General features: G+C 41.4%; 2 protein-coding genes across 2 annotated transcripts in view; both read left to right on the plus strand.

Moving 5' to 3' along the window:
• The window catches only part of b4galnt4a (beta-1,4-N-acetyl-galactosaminyl transferase 4a), a 186,680-nt gene extending 179,985 nt beyond the window's left edge, over positions 1-6,695 (plus strand). The window contains exons 16-21 of the mRNA XM_084734443.1: positions 316-469; positions 558-630; positions 3,060-3,213; positions 3,519-3,645; positions 5,412-5,539; positions 5,643-6,695. Of these exons, the coding sequence (XP_084590569.1) occupies positions 316-469; positions 558-630; positions 3,060-3,213; positions 3,519-3,645; positions 5,412-5,526 (623 nt within the window). The 3' untranslated portion in view covers positions 5,527-5,539; positions 5,643-6,695. The remainder of the gene's footprint in view (positions 1-315; positions 470-557; positions 631-3,059; positions 3,214-3,518; positions 3,646-5,411; positions 5,540-5,642) is intronic.
• Positions 6,696-11,647: 4,952 nt separating this feature from the next.
• The window catches only part of abtb2b (ankyrin repeat and BTB (POZ) domain containing 2b), a 54,337-nt gene continuing 47,828 nt past the window's right edge, over positions 11,648-18,156 (plus strand). Inside the window, exon 1 of the mRNA XM_084733961.1 lies at positions 11,648-13,040. Within this exon, the coding sequence (XP_084590087.1) occupies positions 12,149-13,040 (892 nt within the window). The 5' untranslated portion in view covers positions 11,648-12,148. The remainder of the gene's footprint in view (positions 13,041-18,156) is intronic.

Raw genomic sequence — 18,156 nt, forward strand, 5'->3', positions numbered from 1 at the left:
AGCTGTAGCTGTCATCATTTAGCTATTTAACAGATATTCATGTATCATATGTGCCTCAAATCTCCCTGGGAAAGCTTTGGTTATTAACCCAGTTGTTTGTACTTTCTCACTTGTTTCTCAGTTTTACATTTAAAAGCATCATTCTTTACCCCAAAAAGGACTCAGCCTTCGCACCTGGCATTTGATTTGACTTGATGCCGATCTGGTCTATGCATCAAATATACATTACGAAAGGAAAAGTTTAGCAGAATAATTTCTTTGGTTTGTTTTCCCAACTTTCTGTCTACTTTTCCCATTTTTATTACTGTCTATCAGTGAAAAACCAGGCTCGCTGGGTGCAACAGTTCATCTCTGACATGGAGAATCTTCATCGCCAGACAAAAGATGACAACTTCAGCATCATCATCGTTGACTTTGAGAGTGAAGACATGGACGTGGAGCAAGCGCTGAGAGAGAGCAGTGTGCCAAGGTGTGTGTGCAACAATCAGCCATGTAATGTGACTTCTTTTTAAAGGCTTCCAAGTGACGCGTGTATGTGTGTATTTTTCTTTTGACAGATATGAGTATCTGAGGAGGGAAGGGAACTTTGAGCGCTCAGCAGGACTGCAGATCGGAGTGGACACTATTGAGGTCAGAGAAACAAACACACAGAGACAAGACAGCAATATGTGAGCTGGCAGGGAAAAAGCCACTCATTGAAGGTCAGCCACTCACACTGACCACATGACCTTTACTGGCTGATGGACAGAATGAAAGAATACTCATGCATAATGAATACATCACTGCTCGGCCGCTCAGTCACGGGCTGTGGATCTCGTCCTTATCTCTGCGCCTCCTCCTGCTTCCCTTCGTTCTCTCCCACAGAGCCCGGCTGTGGGCGACGGGGAAATCGCTTAGACAGTTAGCTGCATTTCCTCTGTCATGTGTACGCCACAGCTGTCACATCCGTTCCCTTTCACAGGTTATTTGTGTGCATGTGCCCTAACGCCACTCTCTCCGGCTGTCTCTTTAACACACATGCATGCACACCCACCCACGGGGGGCGTGGAGCGTCTGGAAATTTGGACAGACGTTGATCCGTCAGTTGAGTGTCAGCGCTGTCACGGTGGGATGACAGCGCTGTCACTCATGTCTGAATGACCTGCAGGCTGTTGGAAGTCAAGACGAGCCTCTGATGCTGAGCCCAGTCTTCACCACTTTCTTTAATCCTGAAATCCCATATTAGGCCGATGTGAACATCCACTCGCATAGAAATTTGCACCACTAATTTCACAGAATTGTTGAACAGGCTCGTTCACAAACACTTCTCTTTTTCTCGGACGAAGGGAAGACTCTGAGATATTTTTTCCCTTACTTCAATTTTTATTGAGTTTTCAGCTCTAGACAGAACATTATGAGCATCAATACGACCCATCACTAAGCAATACAACATTGAAGAAACTGTTTTTCCCCAGTTCTTAGATATCGTCTGTAATTTTTATATGATCTGTCAGATTTTCCATTCTTCTGTGGTTTGAATATGTGATTCAGGAGAACTTGTTGCACTCCCTGATTTTCGAGCAATCCAGACCTGTTGTGGGAATCGTCCAGTTAATCTGCTGTTAACCAAACTGAAGGTTTTCACTAATGACAGTCTGTTGCATCAGTGTGAAGACATTTGGAGGTTAAAAAATAATTACACTTCATAATTATGTCAACATTATCCTGTTTGACTGCATTTAAAATTGTAATATAATTGTAAATTTACACTTGAAGCCTATGATCATTAATTTAGATAAACTAAATTACCCACTGTCAGGCATATTGGCTGTATCTCCACACACAGGTTTATGCAGGTCACTGTCCAGGGGAACATCCTACATTACAATAATGCAGTATCACCGATTATAGCACTCACTCTGCCTTCTGTCTCTGTGATGGAGATTTCCCCTTGACCTTCTCCTCCCATTGCAGCCATTGATCGCCTCGCTGTGGCGAGATGTTTTTTGTGAGCCATTTTCATATCGAACACATTCATCTTTATTTCAATGACAGTATGTAGTGCGTGCCTTGTTTCACATCTTTAGCAGATTCCTTATTTCCACTGTCGACACTTAGAATTATAAATTTCACTTTATGGATCTCTGAAAGCAGGACCTTAGTCTCAGAACTTGTAAAACTCCTCTTTTTACTCTTTAGTGCCATTTTCATGAATGAACACTTGATTTGACACATCTAATATATGAGGAGGGGAGTGTAGCTTTACACTGGAATTAATTATGCCAATTTACAAGTCTCATGCACATGCACTCAAATACACATAGATGGATCATTTACACAGTCATCTGAAGTTAGGAGTGTCTGCTAAATCTGATGTTTGTATGAGCCCATAGTATAAAAAAAAAAGAAAGAGAAAGTTAAGAATAATATGAAAATGTTCTTGCATAAGGCTGATTGTTCTCTCCCTGGAGGTTCAGCTCTATACTACTTTCTTGTTATAGATTTTTTGCTGTCTATAAACAGAATTTTTGCCAGATATCGATCCCTCCTTTGTACAGTGTCCTCTCAATGTTCCCTACGTACATCACAGGACAGTTGTTTGGAACAGCATATGCCAATAATGTCTTTAATAGCTGCATTTATATTATTCCAGTAAGGCTTCAGTTCAGTGCAGCTCCTGAACACAGAGGTATGGTTGGCCTCCACATTGCCAGAGGCTCTGCAACAAAGTTGCTGGGTCTTTAGCTGTTTGCATTTGATCTAGTAAGGTTATTCCTGCCAAACTGTCTGCATATTTGTGAGCTGATAGAAATACACTACATCATACACGTTTTACACCATTTTTTGTTTTCATATCTATCTCTGATTCCCATTTTTTTTCATCCATTATAATTTTTATTATACCGTTCAAATCTATTGTGGAGTTCCTCTTTCATAAAATAGTCCTGTATTTGTAGGTATCTAAAGAAATCTTGTTTTCCAGACCAAATTTTACCTTTTTGTCCCATCCTTTAGAATAGCACATCAGAGATTTTGTACATGTAATGAATGCGTACTTCCGTGTGTGTTTCCTCCTGCAGGATAGTCACAGCATTGTGTTCCTCTGTGATCTGCACATCCACTTCCCTCTCAATATCTTGGAAAGCATCAGGAAGCACTGTGTCGAGGGACGCCTCGCTTTTGCTCCCATCGTCATGAGACTCGGCTGCGGCAGTTCGCCACACGAGCCTGACGGTAACGCACACACTCGCATGCAGACACACGTGTGCTCTCACAGGAATGATCGCACTCACATATTAACATAGTTTCCAAGTTTTAAGTTAGACTCATCAAGCAAACTCATTCCCCAGCTGCAGACAGTTACTTTGAATTCCTAATATAGGTTTTCATTTTACATGCATAATAAACACAGTTGCATCAGAAACACATGCTTGTGCTGTTTTAGCATCAGACTTTGCTTTTATCATTATCACCGTTGATGCAATGGTGTGAAATGGGACCAATAGTTTCTTTTAACTTTCTTTTTTTCCATTTCACAGGTTACTGGGAGGTAAATGGCTTTGGCCTGTTTGGAATCTACAAGTCTGATTTTGATAAGATTGGAGGCATGAACACGGAGGAATTCAAAGACCGCTGGGGTGGAGAGGACTGGGAGCTGCTGGACAGGTAACCCAGTGACAAGCCAGTGCTATAGACCTGCAATGAATACTGGTAGAAGCTTACAAAATAAATTTGTTTCAGACAGATGTTTTCTGAACTCAAGAGTAACTTTTGAAGTTGTGATTAAAAACAGTAGTTAATGAGAGTTGTGTTGTACAAATACTAATTCCAAGAAGGTGGGGCATTGTGTAAAATGTAAATTCTGAATTAATTCTGAATGTCATGCCTGCAATAGCTGGGACAGGGACATGTTTACAACTGTGATACATCACCTTTTCTTCTAACAACACTCAGTAAGCATTTGGGAACTGAGCAGACTAATTATTGATGTTTTGAATGTGAAATTCTTTCCCTTTCTTACTCGATAAACAACTTCAGGTGCTCAGGTCTCTGCCGTCTGCTGTCTGTCTGCTTTGCGCTTCATAATGTGCCACACTTTCAGTGGGAGGCAGGTCCAGACTGCAGGCAGGCCTGTCTAGTACCTGCACTCTTGTACTACAAAAACACTGTTGTAACGTGTGTAAAATGTGTCTTGTCATTGTCTTGAAATAAGCAGGGACGTCCCTGTAAAAGATGTTGTCTGAATGGTGGCATATGTTGTTCCAAAACGTGCATGTGCGGATTCACTAAATCTTTTAATGATATCATGGATTGTAGATGGTGAAATCCCTAAATTCCTTGCAATTGTGTGTTGAGAAACATTGTTCTTAAACTGTTTGGGACTGTTTACCCACACAGTTTTTCACAAAGTTGTGAACCTCGCCCCATCCTTCCACGTGAACGACTGAGCCTTTGGAAGATGCAGCTTTCACACCCATCATAGTGTGCACATTCAATGCCAGTAGGGTACAAGTGCAGGACAAAAACAGCATACAAGGAAAAATAGAGGTAGTCTGCTCAATGAATATCGCAAGATCCATAAAGTTCTACAACCAATATTCAGTATCTAAACCTTCCATTCTCTTCAAATGTCTTCTGTTACTAACATCAGCAAAGACTCCTGCTGTCAAAACTTGTTTCAATCATGAGGTGAATTGGTGTATTGAAGAGTTGAGTTGAAAAGAAAAGACATATTTTCTCATATATCTCCTGAGCCGTGCCATGCAGATAGCCTTGGTCTAATATGTCCAGTTCTCAGACTTCTACCTTCACCCAGAGAAATAAATATTTGGTATATTTGGCACTCATATCATTGAAAGGGACTTTTTAAACTGGAAATGTCAAAGCTCTCAGCTGAATTTCGGTGACATGTCACAGATGGCTAATGTCAGCTATGGTTAGTTAATGTTAATGTTAATTATTAACTATCCTGAATCAAAACCTGAACAAATAAAACCAAAACTATGTGTGTGTCAACTGATGCTTTAATAAGAGATAAAAGAAGAAAAAGAAACTTCTGCCTTTGACATTTTGTTGATTTTCGAGGCGCCTGTGGACAAAAGCAGTAGCGTTTTCACTGTAATAATCACAAAATTGAATATTAAAAATAAACTTACCTAAAATGTAAACACAGGCACGTTGCATGATTTCACAGAGAGTCCAACCCATTGGTAGGCAACAAGCACAACCATACAGAAATAGCGAATCTTCTCACAGATGGTCTTGTTAACTTATGTAGATCATATGGAAGCATCAGTAATAAACTGAGACTGTTTCATAATCAGTTAAAAACTCCTTATAGGAGCTTTAACTAAATATTTTCTCCAAGATGAAAAAAAAAAACTTGTTGCTTCATTTTTAACCCTTTCTTTTTTCCCTCCCTCCCCATCTAGGGTACTGCAGAATGGTTTGGAGGTAGAAAGACTACGCTTGAGGAACTTCTTTCACTACTACCACTCCAAACGAGGCATGTGGAACGCCCAAAACAAGAAAACTCCCAAGGGATAGCGCCCCCCTGCAGGTCGGAGGATTTCTGAACCTGCCTGCAGATCCACTGTGTGTGAGAGAGACCTGTAGGAGCTCGCTCACTGCCTGAACTCTGCCTTCTGTTTTTTTCCAAACAGGCTCCGGTCAGGGCGCCTCTGTTTTGCCATCGGCCCACTCTTGTATGATCGTCTGTGTGAAGAAACGGAGTCCAAATCTGAATTTTGCAAGCGAGCCGTTTAGGGCAGACAGACCTGAGTCATCACTTTGCCTCACTGACTGAACTACTGTACAGAGAGAAGAGAGTTATTTTTGTTCTCCTTCTCTCTGTCCTTTTTCTGGTGCAATGTTTTCAGACAGACTGGAAAGCAGCTGTTTATGTGCGTGTGTGTGTGGGCGTGTGCGTGTGTGTGTGCGTGGGTATGTGTATATATAAGTGTACGTGGGTGTGTTGCCGCTTGTGTGACAGGAAGCACCTTTTTTCTAACAAGGAGATGTGAAGACAACCTAAGATCTTTTTTCTAACATGCTCTCATGCTCATGGGAGTCTACTAGAATGTGTGTTGACATGTTATTCAGATAGATTCAGACATGGTGGCATAGCTCAAGTAGAGGAACTCTTTGGTATTTGATAAAGAGTATTTCAACATACATCAACTACTACCTGTTGGATATCATTAACCAGTATGACTGAGGTGCTGAAGCTCTCCTTATACCTGATATTATAAAACAAAGGTTTTTGAATCAGACATCAGCCCTTTTTCCAAACAAACGCGCCATCTTTATATCTCTTTCTGTCCCTCTCTCTGCCTCTTTAACACTTTTACTGTTGACTCATCTCTGTCTCTTTACTCTCATGCTTATTTGTATTTGTTGAAACATTATATATAGCACTACTGCTGTTGGTAATATCAGTTTTACCTCCCACATCCATTTTTATTATCAATTATGACTTGATTAATTTTATTTCACATTTTTGACTGATGTTTAACTGAAGCGTTTGTGCTGTTGATTATTTAATTTAAAGTGGCTTTTCATGTGTCCTGTATATTTTGGGGTGCTATTTTCTGTTCAAAAACATTGAATTTGTGGACAGTTTACACCTTTTAACTCTACTGATGGTATCCTCCATTCCCTCCAGACCTCTAACCTCACTGTCAACTGGAACATATTAACCGGAGGGAAGCAGAGGAGCTCACACTTTTTTTTTTAAAGCATTTTCTGAGCTGTGTTTCAAACATTGGATCTGAGGGATTAAACTTATATCTCTCATATTAGAATACCAACCAAGACAGGGAATGCTTTGCTTTTGAAAACATCAACACTCTTCTTCTTTTAAGCTTGTATAGCTCTAGCAGAAGGGAGACATACCAGTTCATGTGTTGGACATGATGCGGCGAGGCATGGCTGTTTCACAAATGTGTGCCTTTATCAGGGTTTGGCTGCAGGCAGTTTTTAAACTTACTCTAATGACAGAAGAGGGCAGGGACAGACAGAAATACACAGTTATTTATAAGCAGGCTGTAACGTCACTGTAAATTCAGATACACTGTAAAAGAAGGAGTATATGGTTCTCTTCAGTGGATTACAGACGTGTCAGTGTGTTTGTTATATTACCTGAGGAGCAGGAAGCCCCATCGGTGAGATAGACAGAGATGGTACTAATGACTACTGAGTGAAACCAGGAGGTGTGATGGAGACTCACTGGCAGCTGCAGTCCAGCAGGACCCCACCCTCCTCCCATTAGTGTGGCTGGAGGCCGGGCTCCTAATGCCTCTGTTTATGCAACACGGTACTTATATTGATGGGGAGTGGCTGGAGGGCTCAAGGCTGGACTTATACATGTCTGAGAGTTAATGATCTGTTATTGACTATATGATTGTCAAAATGCCCTCCAAGACCCTTTCTTTGCCTCTACAGGAAAAAGGTCTATACTGTATGACGTCATTTAACACTGACATGATGGGACTATTTAAAGAACAGAAGAAACACATTAAATATAAATAAAGACTATATATATGAGAAACATAAAAATGAAAAATAGGAATATACATTCCAAGGTAATTTCTGTGAAATTGTTTTGTAGAGAAAAGGTTTTAAGAATGTATTGTACTTTTATTTTGATTTGTTGGTTTTTTGCAAATAAAATTTTATGCTTACGTCCAGATAATTTTTAGATGTATGTGTGTGTTTTTTTTTCTCTTTGTAAGATAATTGTCAAAATATCAGCTTCCTCTGGTGGGAGTTTGTGGAGGTAAACATACAATATCTGTCCCCTGTCTGACCACATGGTGGTGCTCCACCCATACATACAAGACAGTCGTGGAAAGAGCACTGAAAATCTGTACTCAAGTAGAAGTACTGTTACATCACTGAAAAATCACTCAACTTCAAGTAGAACTACTTGTGTTAAAATAGATATTTAAGTAAAAGTACCATGTTTTTTGTTTTGTTTTTTGGGTTTTGTTGTTGCTATGTTCTTTCCATCAGTTTTCATTTGCCTGTTTAGCCACATTGACTACAAAAATTCAAATTGTAGATACTCAGCAGCAAATTATGACTTTAAAGGTAACTAAGTAGATAGTGTTATGCATACATAAGTCAGAGTAAAACTTTGAAAAACTATTCATGAAAGTACCCCCCAAAAAATGACTCAGTTAGTTGTAATTCATTGCTTTCACTCCTGACTGCAGACGTACAGTGTTGGCTTCATACACCTCAAAATGAAACAGTAAATCTACTTTGAGCAGGGGCTGGTTCATTTGGTGTAGGAGAAAATATCACGACATGAATGAGTAGACAGACGCTTCTTAAGCGCAAAATCCCCCTCCACACCCATGACAGTCACTCACAGTGTGTAGGATGACTTCCTTTATGCAAACAATTCAACTGTTCTTTACCACATATTGATATGTGACTAATTCTGTATATGCCGGGTGCCATGATAAAGCTTTTTTGTCCCAGCAACACATTGTGTTGAAATGAATTTGTCAAGAGTTTCTAAATCACTCATTTTCAGTTAATCTGACAATTATTTCTTCAATTAACTGATAAGCTATTTGAAATGTCAGAAAATGTTAAATAGTTGTTTGGTCCATAAAATCTCTCTAATCCAAAAACATCACTCTACACTCTAAAAGAAGTGTAAAAGAAGACACAATTCAAAAACTCCTGTTAATAAATATAGTATTTACAGCTAAATCAAGAAATGGCCCTTTTTATGACCAGCTATAAATGCAAATTAAATATGATATCATGTATCAACCCTCACTCTGTTTTCCTCCCTGAGGCTGACGTCAGTCCAGTTACCCACTCAAAGTTAAACTGATCTAATATCACATTCATCGTGTTTTATGACCACAGCAGAGAGAAAAGCAAACATTGTGAAACTAACATTTTGAACTCTAGCAAAGCTGACAAGTGTTTGTGACCACATGTAATCATTTCCAGAAATGGTTTTGTTTTGAGTTGTTGATCCCCCTCGTGTGTGTCACTGCTCTGGGTGGTGGGCTGGCTTGATTTCGGGCCCCGAGCGTGTACGCACACGGAGAGACCGTGAGGTAAGTTCTGTCCACACCGCAGCTATATGAGGCCTGGATGAGGCAAGTGCTAACCTCCTGTGATCTCCTCTACGCCCCGTGTGTCTTCTGATCTCATTTAGAGAAGCTTTGACTAACAGTGCAGAAGTGGGGAGGTTAACTGGACTCAAAGGTTGACTCCCTCACTGAGTGATTCATAGACCATGATGTGCGTGTGTTTGAGTCAGTTTTTCCACTTTAAATACATACACGGTATTGTATCTCCTATAACATTCAGGCCTGTATATATGCAAGAAAATTCATAACAGCCACTCTCACAATGTGTTGCAGTCTCACAGCTTACGTGTTCAGCCCTAAATGCGTTATGTAATAGTTTTGGACTCTGTCCCAGTGGAGACACACCCTACCTGTCTGTATGAGTGCAGAGTGATGAGAAACAGGTAGTCACAGGCCTCTCAAACATGTTTGCTTTATTTTACGTCAAGTATGCTACACAAACTAACCACAATCAACAAGCAGGGGCCAAGCAATGTTCAAAAACTGAAGTTTCGCAAGAAGATTTGTTCAAACCTTGTTTTAAAAGCATTAACAATAACACTTTTTGGCATTATACATCTGCTGAACTGGTCATGGTACAAAATTCAGTGGAACTGACTATATACAATGAAATATATACAATGAAAACTTGCTGTATGTTTCTTCTACACTTCCAAATAAGTCATGGTTATTTTCACAATAATAAAAAAAACTGTAAACCATGACAAACCTAACCCCCTCACACTTAAAATTTAATAAATACACTGGGAACAGTTTCACATGTTGTTTTTGAGCCAATGCTGGAACATAGTAGGTCCAACGGGAGCAACTGAATCTGTTATTCGTATTGTGAAATGAAGAAGTGACTCTTCAAATTGAGAAAATGTTAAACAAAATCAAATTTGTTTGTAATGATCATCAGTGTGACTGAAGAGTTGTTGGTTCAACTTCATTTCTTTAGCTTATTGAACATATTTCTCAAGTACAACTGAATTATTCTGAAGTTTAGTTTATGACAAAATTTAATTTGTTTTGAATCATTACAAAATTACATCAACTTGTCTTTTCAATTCAGTCAACTTAAAATGTTAAGAGAGTCTGGACACTTTAACTTTTTAAAGTTAAAACAAATAGTTTATTACAGTATTTCAGTGTACTGTATGAGCACAAAATAGTGGAATGGCCACAAATCATAAAAGACAGTACACTCTTTCTTAGTTTGAATTAAAAAAGAGAAAAATTGCATATACTTGCTTATTTAAACTATTACAACACTGTCTCCCTTGCGATCCTAAATAAGCTTTTAAAATGCTCTTTCAGTGAAATCCCTAAGCCTCATCAAATCAAAGTAAACACTACTCCACCTCTTACACCATTACCAGGGGCTTTACAGATTCAATTTATGTTAGAGGCTGCAGGTGAGAGATTAGCTCACGTGCAGGCAGGAATCCAAGAGTCAACACCAGGAGGTAGCTGAAGTCTTGGTGTGCAGTTTGGTTCTGAGTAACTAACAGAAGAATGGTTCCCAGACCCAATAATATAATAATGACTAATGGGATTTATTCTCATGGATTACTTGGTGAAAGTTGTCAGCCTTTGATTGGATTACACATTGTCACATTTAATCACATTTTGTGTAAAAATGCAGATAAGAAACAAATAAAGACTGAACACAGCTGAAGTAATATGAAAAAGTAACCCTATGTAACTCGAGCCAAAATGATTGTACTAAAGTAAAAGTAAAGTTCTAAAACCACAAGTGAAAAAGAACGATTCAGTTAACTGAAATGAAAATAGAAATTAGACTAGAAAAAAATCTGAAATTAATTGAAAATATATAGGCTACTCACAATTCTAATCGAAACAAATTTTTAAAAATATACAGGAAATGTCTCATTTTGGTCAAAAATGTCAACACAACAATCGTGAGGAGGCATTAGAGTATGGTTATTGAGAATGGGATGTCTATATGACTGAGAACTGCCTTCACAAAGTGCCATGTTTGTGTTGCAATATTCTGAACCTCTTAAGTACAAATACCCTCTATATTACAACAAAAAAAACCCTTTTAAACAATAAACAATCTCTCACTTCCTCAGTCTTTCCCAAACCCTCCATGTCATAATTTACAATAAGCCTAAACTAATAATGAAACAAATAAAAGTAAACTGAAACTAACCATTTAACTAAACTGAAACAAACAAACACACTCTGGAAACAAACAGGCGCAAGAAGAAGAGTTGAAAACAAACAAAAAAAATAAATAAAACGAAATTAAAACAAATAAAAATTAGTGAAAATACAGAAACATCCTGACTCGAGCATGAAAGCAAATGCAGCCATATGTAGGTCACACATGTGAAGGGGATTTTTTGATGCTTCTTTTGAGGCGAAACAAAGTTTAGTTATTTCCCCACACTTAGGACATATTAGCGGATCTTGATTGGCTGTCAAAAACGTCGGCCCTCTTCTGATTGGTTGCTGGAGCCGCTTCCGTGTTGTCACTCATCAAAGCCCCCCCCCCTCCTCTCAAACATCTGTAGTTGAGTTTCTCCGTCAGCTTAGCCGTTTCAGACCGAGCACAGGGGACAGGAGAGGAGACAGATGAGGTAGACTCGGGCTTTTCCCACAAAACAAAGCAGTTTGTGTCTATCACGCGGCAATACGAGACATGTTTTAATAAATGAACTCGGAGCTTGGTGTATGCAGACAGCGGAGAGACATTTTGCCGTGTTTTAAAAGACTGTGGACTCTGGAGGAAAGTTTAAATCCCTGCGCTTCTCTGAGGAAAGGTGAGACGGGTCGGGTGCGACTTCAACTTTCCTGCTTATTAACAACATTGTATTGTGGTTTTGATTAAGCATTGCCAGTCTAGTGGGATTTTCTCGGTTTGTGCAGCTGAGTTGTTTCGCTGTCCTGCACTGAACTCCGTTTAGCAGCATGTCTGACAAGTGTGGCGCGGTGTAACCAGTTCATCCAGCTCGGCGGAGTTTCGACGTGACTTCCAGGTAAACCGCTGACCAGGTTTGCCGCCGCTCTGTAAACCCCCCTGAAGAGACAGTTTCACAATAATGGCTGGTTTGAGCAATGTCCACATGAAAACCCTGGAGGACCTGACGCTGGACTCTGGCTACGGGGCGGGGGACTCCTGCAAGTCCCTCAGCTTGTCCTCCTCCAAGTCCAACTCCCAGGCCTTCATGACGGCCCCTCACCGGGGCAACTGGTGGTACTACTCCGGCTCCATGAACAGCAGGAACAACAGCTGGGACACTGTCAACACCGTCCTTCCCGAAGACCCGGAGGACATCTTCTCCAAGTGCCCCCGTTTACCTGAGCTGGAGGAGTTCCCCTGGACTGAAGAGGAGGTGGCAAAGATACTGCGCAAAGTGGCCGAGAGTGGGAGCACCAAAGGGGGACCTGCACTTGTGTTCTCTACGGAGGCCGTGAGGCGGCTGTCGGGTCTCCTCCGCAGGGCTCTGATCCGCATCTCCAGAGAGGCTCAGCGGCTGAGTGTCATGCACTGCCGCTGTACGCGCTTCGAGGTGCAGAGCGCCATGAGGCTGGTGCTCAGCTGGGCCCTTGCCGACCACTGCGTCTCTGCCACGGTCAAGGCCATCTCTATGTACAGCATGAGCGCAGGAGAGCTGCTGAGGAAGGGCAAGTCCGCCCGCTGCGGCCTGTCCTTCTCCGTGGGACGCTTCTTCCGCTGGATGGTGGATACCCGCATCTCCGTGCGCATCCATGAGTACGCGGCCATTTGCCTGACTGCGTGCATGGAGGCTCTGGTGGAGGAGATAGGAGCTCGGGTGCTGATGGCCGAGAGGGGTCATTCAGGGCCGGAGTCAGGGTCAGCAAGCGCCCCAGTGAGTGCAGAGGCCCTGGAGGGGGTGGTGAACAATGATGCTGAGCTGTGGGGAGTCCTGCAGCACTATGAGCACCTGATCTGCGGCAAAAACGCCAATGGTAAGTCTTTTTCAGTGCATTTACATCAACAAAATGTTCAGTTGTTGTGTCATAAATAGATGCAAATAACAGCTTTCAGGGGGTATTTTGTCATTTTTGGGCCTAGGACACACATTTGGCATGAAGCACCCCTCCACATCCCTTGCTCTCCCTATTTTCAATCCTTGCATAAATAATAAGTAATAAAAAATAGCTTTTATGGTGGAGTGTTGTGGATGAATTGAAGAGTCTCGTATCATCAGAAAATAAGATGTTCTGAAGTCTGATGTTGGGAAGTATGGATACTTATGCATCTCTTGTCAGACAGCAGCAGGTGAACACGCTGTTGCTTGGGTGGGTTTTGTCTTTTAGTATCTTTCGACTTCCTCCTTTTTTCAGCTGTTTTGCTTTTTGTTGTCTTTTGGAAGAAGTCGAAGGTAATGGGGAAGCCCTGAGGCACTCTTGAATTAAGCATTCTGATGCCATTTTAGTGTATGGATTTTTAGAAAGACATCATTAATCGCTACATTCTTAACTAAGGCATTTAAGGGGCTCTTGATAGTTTGGGACTTTGGGCAATTGCTGATGTTTTGACTAATGGTAAGTCCCCCCTGCTTTCAGTGAATATTTTGCTATGAATGATTGACTTATTTAATTTATGGACATGGAAGACAACAAAAGGACAGCTTGTTAAGTGTAGCCACTTATGACTCGTTGTCATAAAAAAAACAAGACCAGCAATCACAAATAACATACTCAGAAAACATTAACATAAAAAATAAGAATAAAACTCTGAAAAACATCCTAGAAATAAAACAACAGAAGTTAACTTCAAATACCTGTCCTAGTATTTTCCTTTTCTTCACAATATAAGCATTCTCGGAACTACTAAAAGCACTAGAATAGAGCCTATAAAGCACTAAAATACTTCCCAGTTTACAAGAAAAAGAAATAATAACCACACAGTAGAATAATAAAAATACACCAATACCACACAGGACCTGCCCATCATAATGTGATTGGTTATAGTGGCTGTATGGTGATCAACATCAAAATTCACCCCTGACTTTTTTTTCTGTCACTCTCCTCTCAGAGTGGCAGTCACCACTTTCCACTCCCTCACAGGGTGGAAAAGGTGAACTGTAGCCTGCTGCTGGATACAATAGCAGCTCTTTGTGCATGAGCATTTGATGGATCCATTGCTAATTTGACTTGTCAGAATAGGAAAATAACAGCGCAGAACCATTTGATATGAACAAAGAAAGTATTTTGTCTCTGAGCAGGGTAGTATGAGGAGAAATGACTGCTGAATTAGAGTTGAACGACTTCACTTTCATTGGTCAGTTGCGAGATTGAGTCCTCACATGTCACTCTTGTTCTGCTGTTGTGATTTGGGGTGCAGAGAGCCTTTAGAGTGCAGGCAGGAGGCTTGTCTGTTGACACAGCTCTCTGTTTACGCTGACTTCACCTCTCATCCTCCCGCTGTGTTGGCTGCACTCCTCTCAAATCCTCCCCTTCTTCCATTTCCTCATCCTGCTCTTCTCCTCTCCTCCTCCTGTTGGACAAATCCTTCTCACCCACCACCATCTCCACATATCTTACATCACTCTCCCTCCCCTCTTGTCCAGCTCCAACTGTGCATCCTGCCCCCTGTCCATTTGTCTTCCTTCACCCTTACATCCCTCCTCAATCAACTCTCCTTCTCTCCCCTCTTAGTCAAACTCTAGTAGACTCACAGTGCTCTCTCCGTGGCTGTTTTGGCAGCCCAGTGTTGAGTTGATTCATGAGCTTGTGTTGGGACAATGTAACCAGGCTTTGTTTGTGGCCCACTACCAGCTCCCTGGAGCAGAGCTTTTTACTGCAGGACAATGGCCTTTTGTTGTGTGATCGTGTGGCTTAGCCCAACGCAGAGGGAGTGAAAACAAATGCTGGGGAAGCTGCTGGGCACACACATCCATGTACATGCATCACCACAGAGAGAGAAAATAACTGGAGATGGGAATTATTACAGGGCTGCAGGCTCACTGCTGATCCAAGTTAAGATGCTATCATGCAGGAGCACCTTTGTATGCATGTGAAGATGTTAATGCTACTGTGACAGTGCCAACATCCTAAAGGTCTGAGATCACTCAGCACATAGCACGTAGTATTTGCACACATGCATGAACACACACACTGCAGCTTCTGCTGGTTTCATCATAATGTGCATTTGATTTAAAGGATTAGTTTTGATTATTTGATGTGGGTTTGAGGTACTTACTGATCAGTATTTTGGAGAAGCAGAGTGGGCTAAGCAATGTACTGCTGTGGACAGAGGTTAGCAACAAAAGGTGGTTTAGTGCCTTAAAAAAAGGTCCAACTAAAAAATATCAGTTAAGTGTATGCTATAGTTAGAATATTTTTGCCGCTTAACTTTGCTGTCAGACAGCTACCATTACTACCATTATGTAAGCCAAATACAATGATCTCCAAACCAGTCAGACTCCATAGGCAAAATCAGTCATTTTACTTTGCAGAATACTAGAGTTACCAATCTACTTTCAGAAAAGTAAAGCAGTGAAAATATTTTAAATATAGCATACATTTAGACTGACATTGATTTATTTTTCGATTGCTGAATAATCTTTTTGTTGCTGTCCCTGTCCACATCAGTACTTTGCTTAGCTGACTGGGGGTGTGCTGACCAGTGTCTGCTGTAGCTAATGCGCTGACTATTGATCAGAAGTACCTCATACCACCCTACATCAAATAATCCAAACCATCATTTTAAGCACACAGCTGTAAAATGGAGTACAGTATTAGGCCATATGATTCAGTTGGAGCTGTTGCATTGCAAAATAAGTTAAAGAGCAGCTTTTGTCCCAGTATTTAGCCAGATGTCTTTTGGTTGGGTTTCGACTGGCCTATTTTGGTGAGTTCAGTTATTGGTTTTGAGAAAGACCAGTGTGTGTGTGTGTGTGTGTGTGTGTGTGTGTGTGTGTGTGTGTGTGTGTGTGTGTGTGTGTGTGTAATAACAACAGACCATTATTCTGACCACCCCAGCTTTTTATAGGCCCAAGACCAGGCTGTGCAAGCCGCATACCCCTCTACCACCTTACCACCTGACACCCCACACCCTAAACTGTACTCTCAGCACCCACCCCCTTTGCTGCCAAAGACAACACAACCAAAGCAAAGATCCACTTTACGCTAAAGGGAGTGTAGATGGCTGATCACATGGAAGGGCACAGTCTGATAAATACTCCTCCCTCCCTCTTGATTTCTCTCTGTCTCTCCAATCTTTTCTCTTTCTCAGGGGCTGGCCCACATCTGGAACTCTTTAAGTCAGAAATGACTTCTACGGCTCCAATAACAATTCTGAAAACTCCCTCCCTCCCTCCCTCCTCTCCTCCCTCCTCTCCTCCTGCCCTCTCTTGCTCACTCTCGCTCTTGGCTCCTTCTTTTTTTCTTTGCTGTTGCATTCACGTCCACTTCATCTTTATCTGTTTATTTCTTCTGGTCTACAGGGAGTGCATTAGAGGAACTCAGTTGTGATGTGCCAGGATCTTATTCATTACTCATGCGCACTTTGGCACAAGCATGTTCGCACACACACAGACTCACACGTGCACACACACACACACACACACTCACACATATATACATACATACATACATACTCTGAAACCTATTTAGTCAGCTTTGCATGTGTCCACATGGCTCCACAGCACTTGTTGAACTCACTACACAGAGCTGCTATACAGAAGAATCCATTTGTCATTAATTTCTCCAGACAAGGAAATAGCATGAGCGAGCTCTTCCTGGTATAATTTGTATTGATAGTACTGTGGGGCATTTTAAAGTGCAGAGTAGTAGCTTTACTAATGGACAGTGGAAGTGGCTATGAAATCATTGATCTTTATGACGGGCACACAGATGTCTGTTAAACTCTGGACCGGCTGGCAGAACAGTTTTCCAAGTGCAGCCTCAGCTGAGCATTTGTGGGACTTTTACAGTGCTCTCAGACTGTTTGTGTCTGTATTTGTTTCCCACGTTAGCTGTAGAAGTAGTACTCCAATAGTTAGATATCATGCAAAGTTACCTGATCTTGAGCAAGGCTGTTAACTCAACAGCATCATTCAATTTCTGCAGTGGAAGATTGTGGTTGTAAAGCCCTGCTCCATGACTTGAATCTGAACAACTGTATGGATCTGAAAGAGAGCATTCATGCATGAGAGCATGATTTACCTGGATAAATAAACTTTGATTCGGTCCAGTACTAACAGAAAGTTCAGTTTCTCTGCCTCCGGCTCTATAAAGGTAGTAAAAAAAGGCCGTGAGTAATGGGTTTTGGGTGCACTGAGAGAGCAGGACATATGATTTGCTGCTCAGTATTTCCCTAAATATGTATTTAGCCCAGAAAGAGGCGTGGGAACAGCGGGCAGAAAGGATGCAGGGAGAGCGGCCCAGCACTGTGGTCACACAGATGGGGAAACCAGCACTCTCAAAATACACTCCCTGCTCCACAAATCTGGAGCAGGATCAAATACAGTTTTGGAAAACCTATCAGGACATTAATATAATGCTGAAATTGATTTAAGTTCATCCTTGTGTGATGCATGCCTGTTAGGGCATGCTGTAGATTTGCCCAGACATTAAAAGCAAGCCTTTATTTGACCTGATTAACTGTACAGATGAATTTAAGTTGTGAACATTGTCAGCAGCAGGTCAGTGTGTGTGTAGAGGTAAGACCATAAGTCATACAGCTTTAGTGGATAATAAGGGTTAATCCTTCACAAAACACTACAATTTCTGTTTGTGTGTGAGAATGTGATGTGCAGCGGGTGCATGTACCCACCTCAGGGTACGCATGGACACACACGCACATACACACACACTGATGGTCCGTGTTACTGTTTGCACTGGCTTCTCGTCTGGTCCCAGCTGTAAAAACAGCGACCCATTAGAGTGCTGCTGTGCATGTGTTTCAGTGTGCTTGTCTGTGGGTGCTCAAATGTTCTTGAGTGGGTATACAGACTATTCTTGGAAAACTGTGAGTAATGCAGATATCACACTGCAAATGAGTTGTTGGACTAAATCAGTGACATTGATTCAGGAACCTCCTGTTGATTTCACATCCTTTTGACGCAGGTAATTT

This window comes from Lutjanus erythropterus, chromosome 13, assembly GCF_056507025.1.
Source record: "Lutjanus erythropterus isolate fLutEry1 chromosome 13, fLutEry1.hap2, whole genome shotgun sequence".
Taxonomy (NCBI): domain Eukaryota; kingdom Metazoa; phylum Chordata; class Actinopteri; order Lutjaniformes; family Lutjanidae; genus Lutjanus; species Lutjanus erythropterus.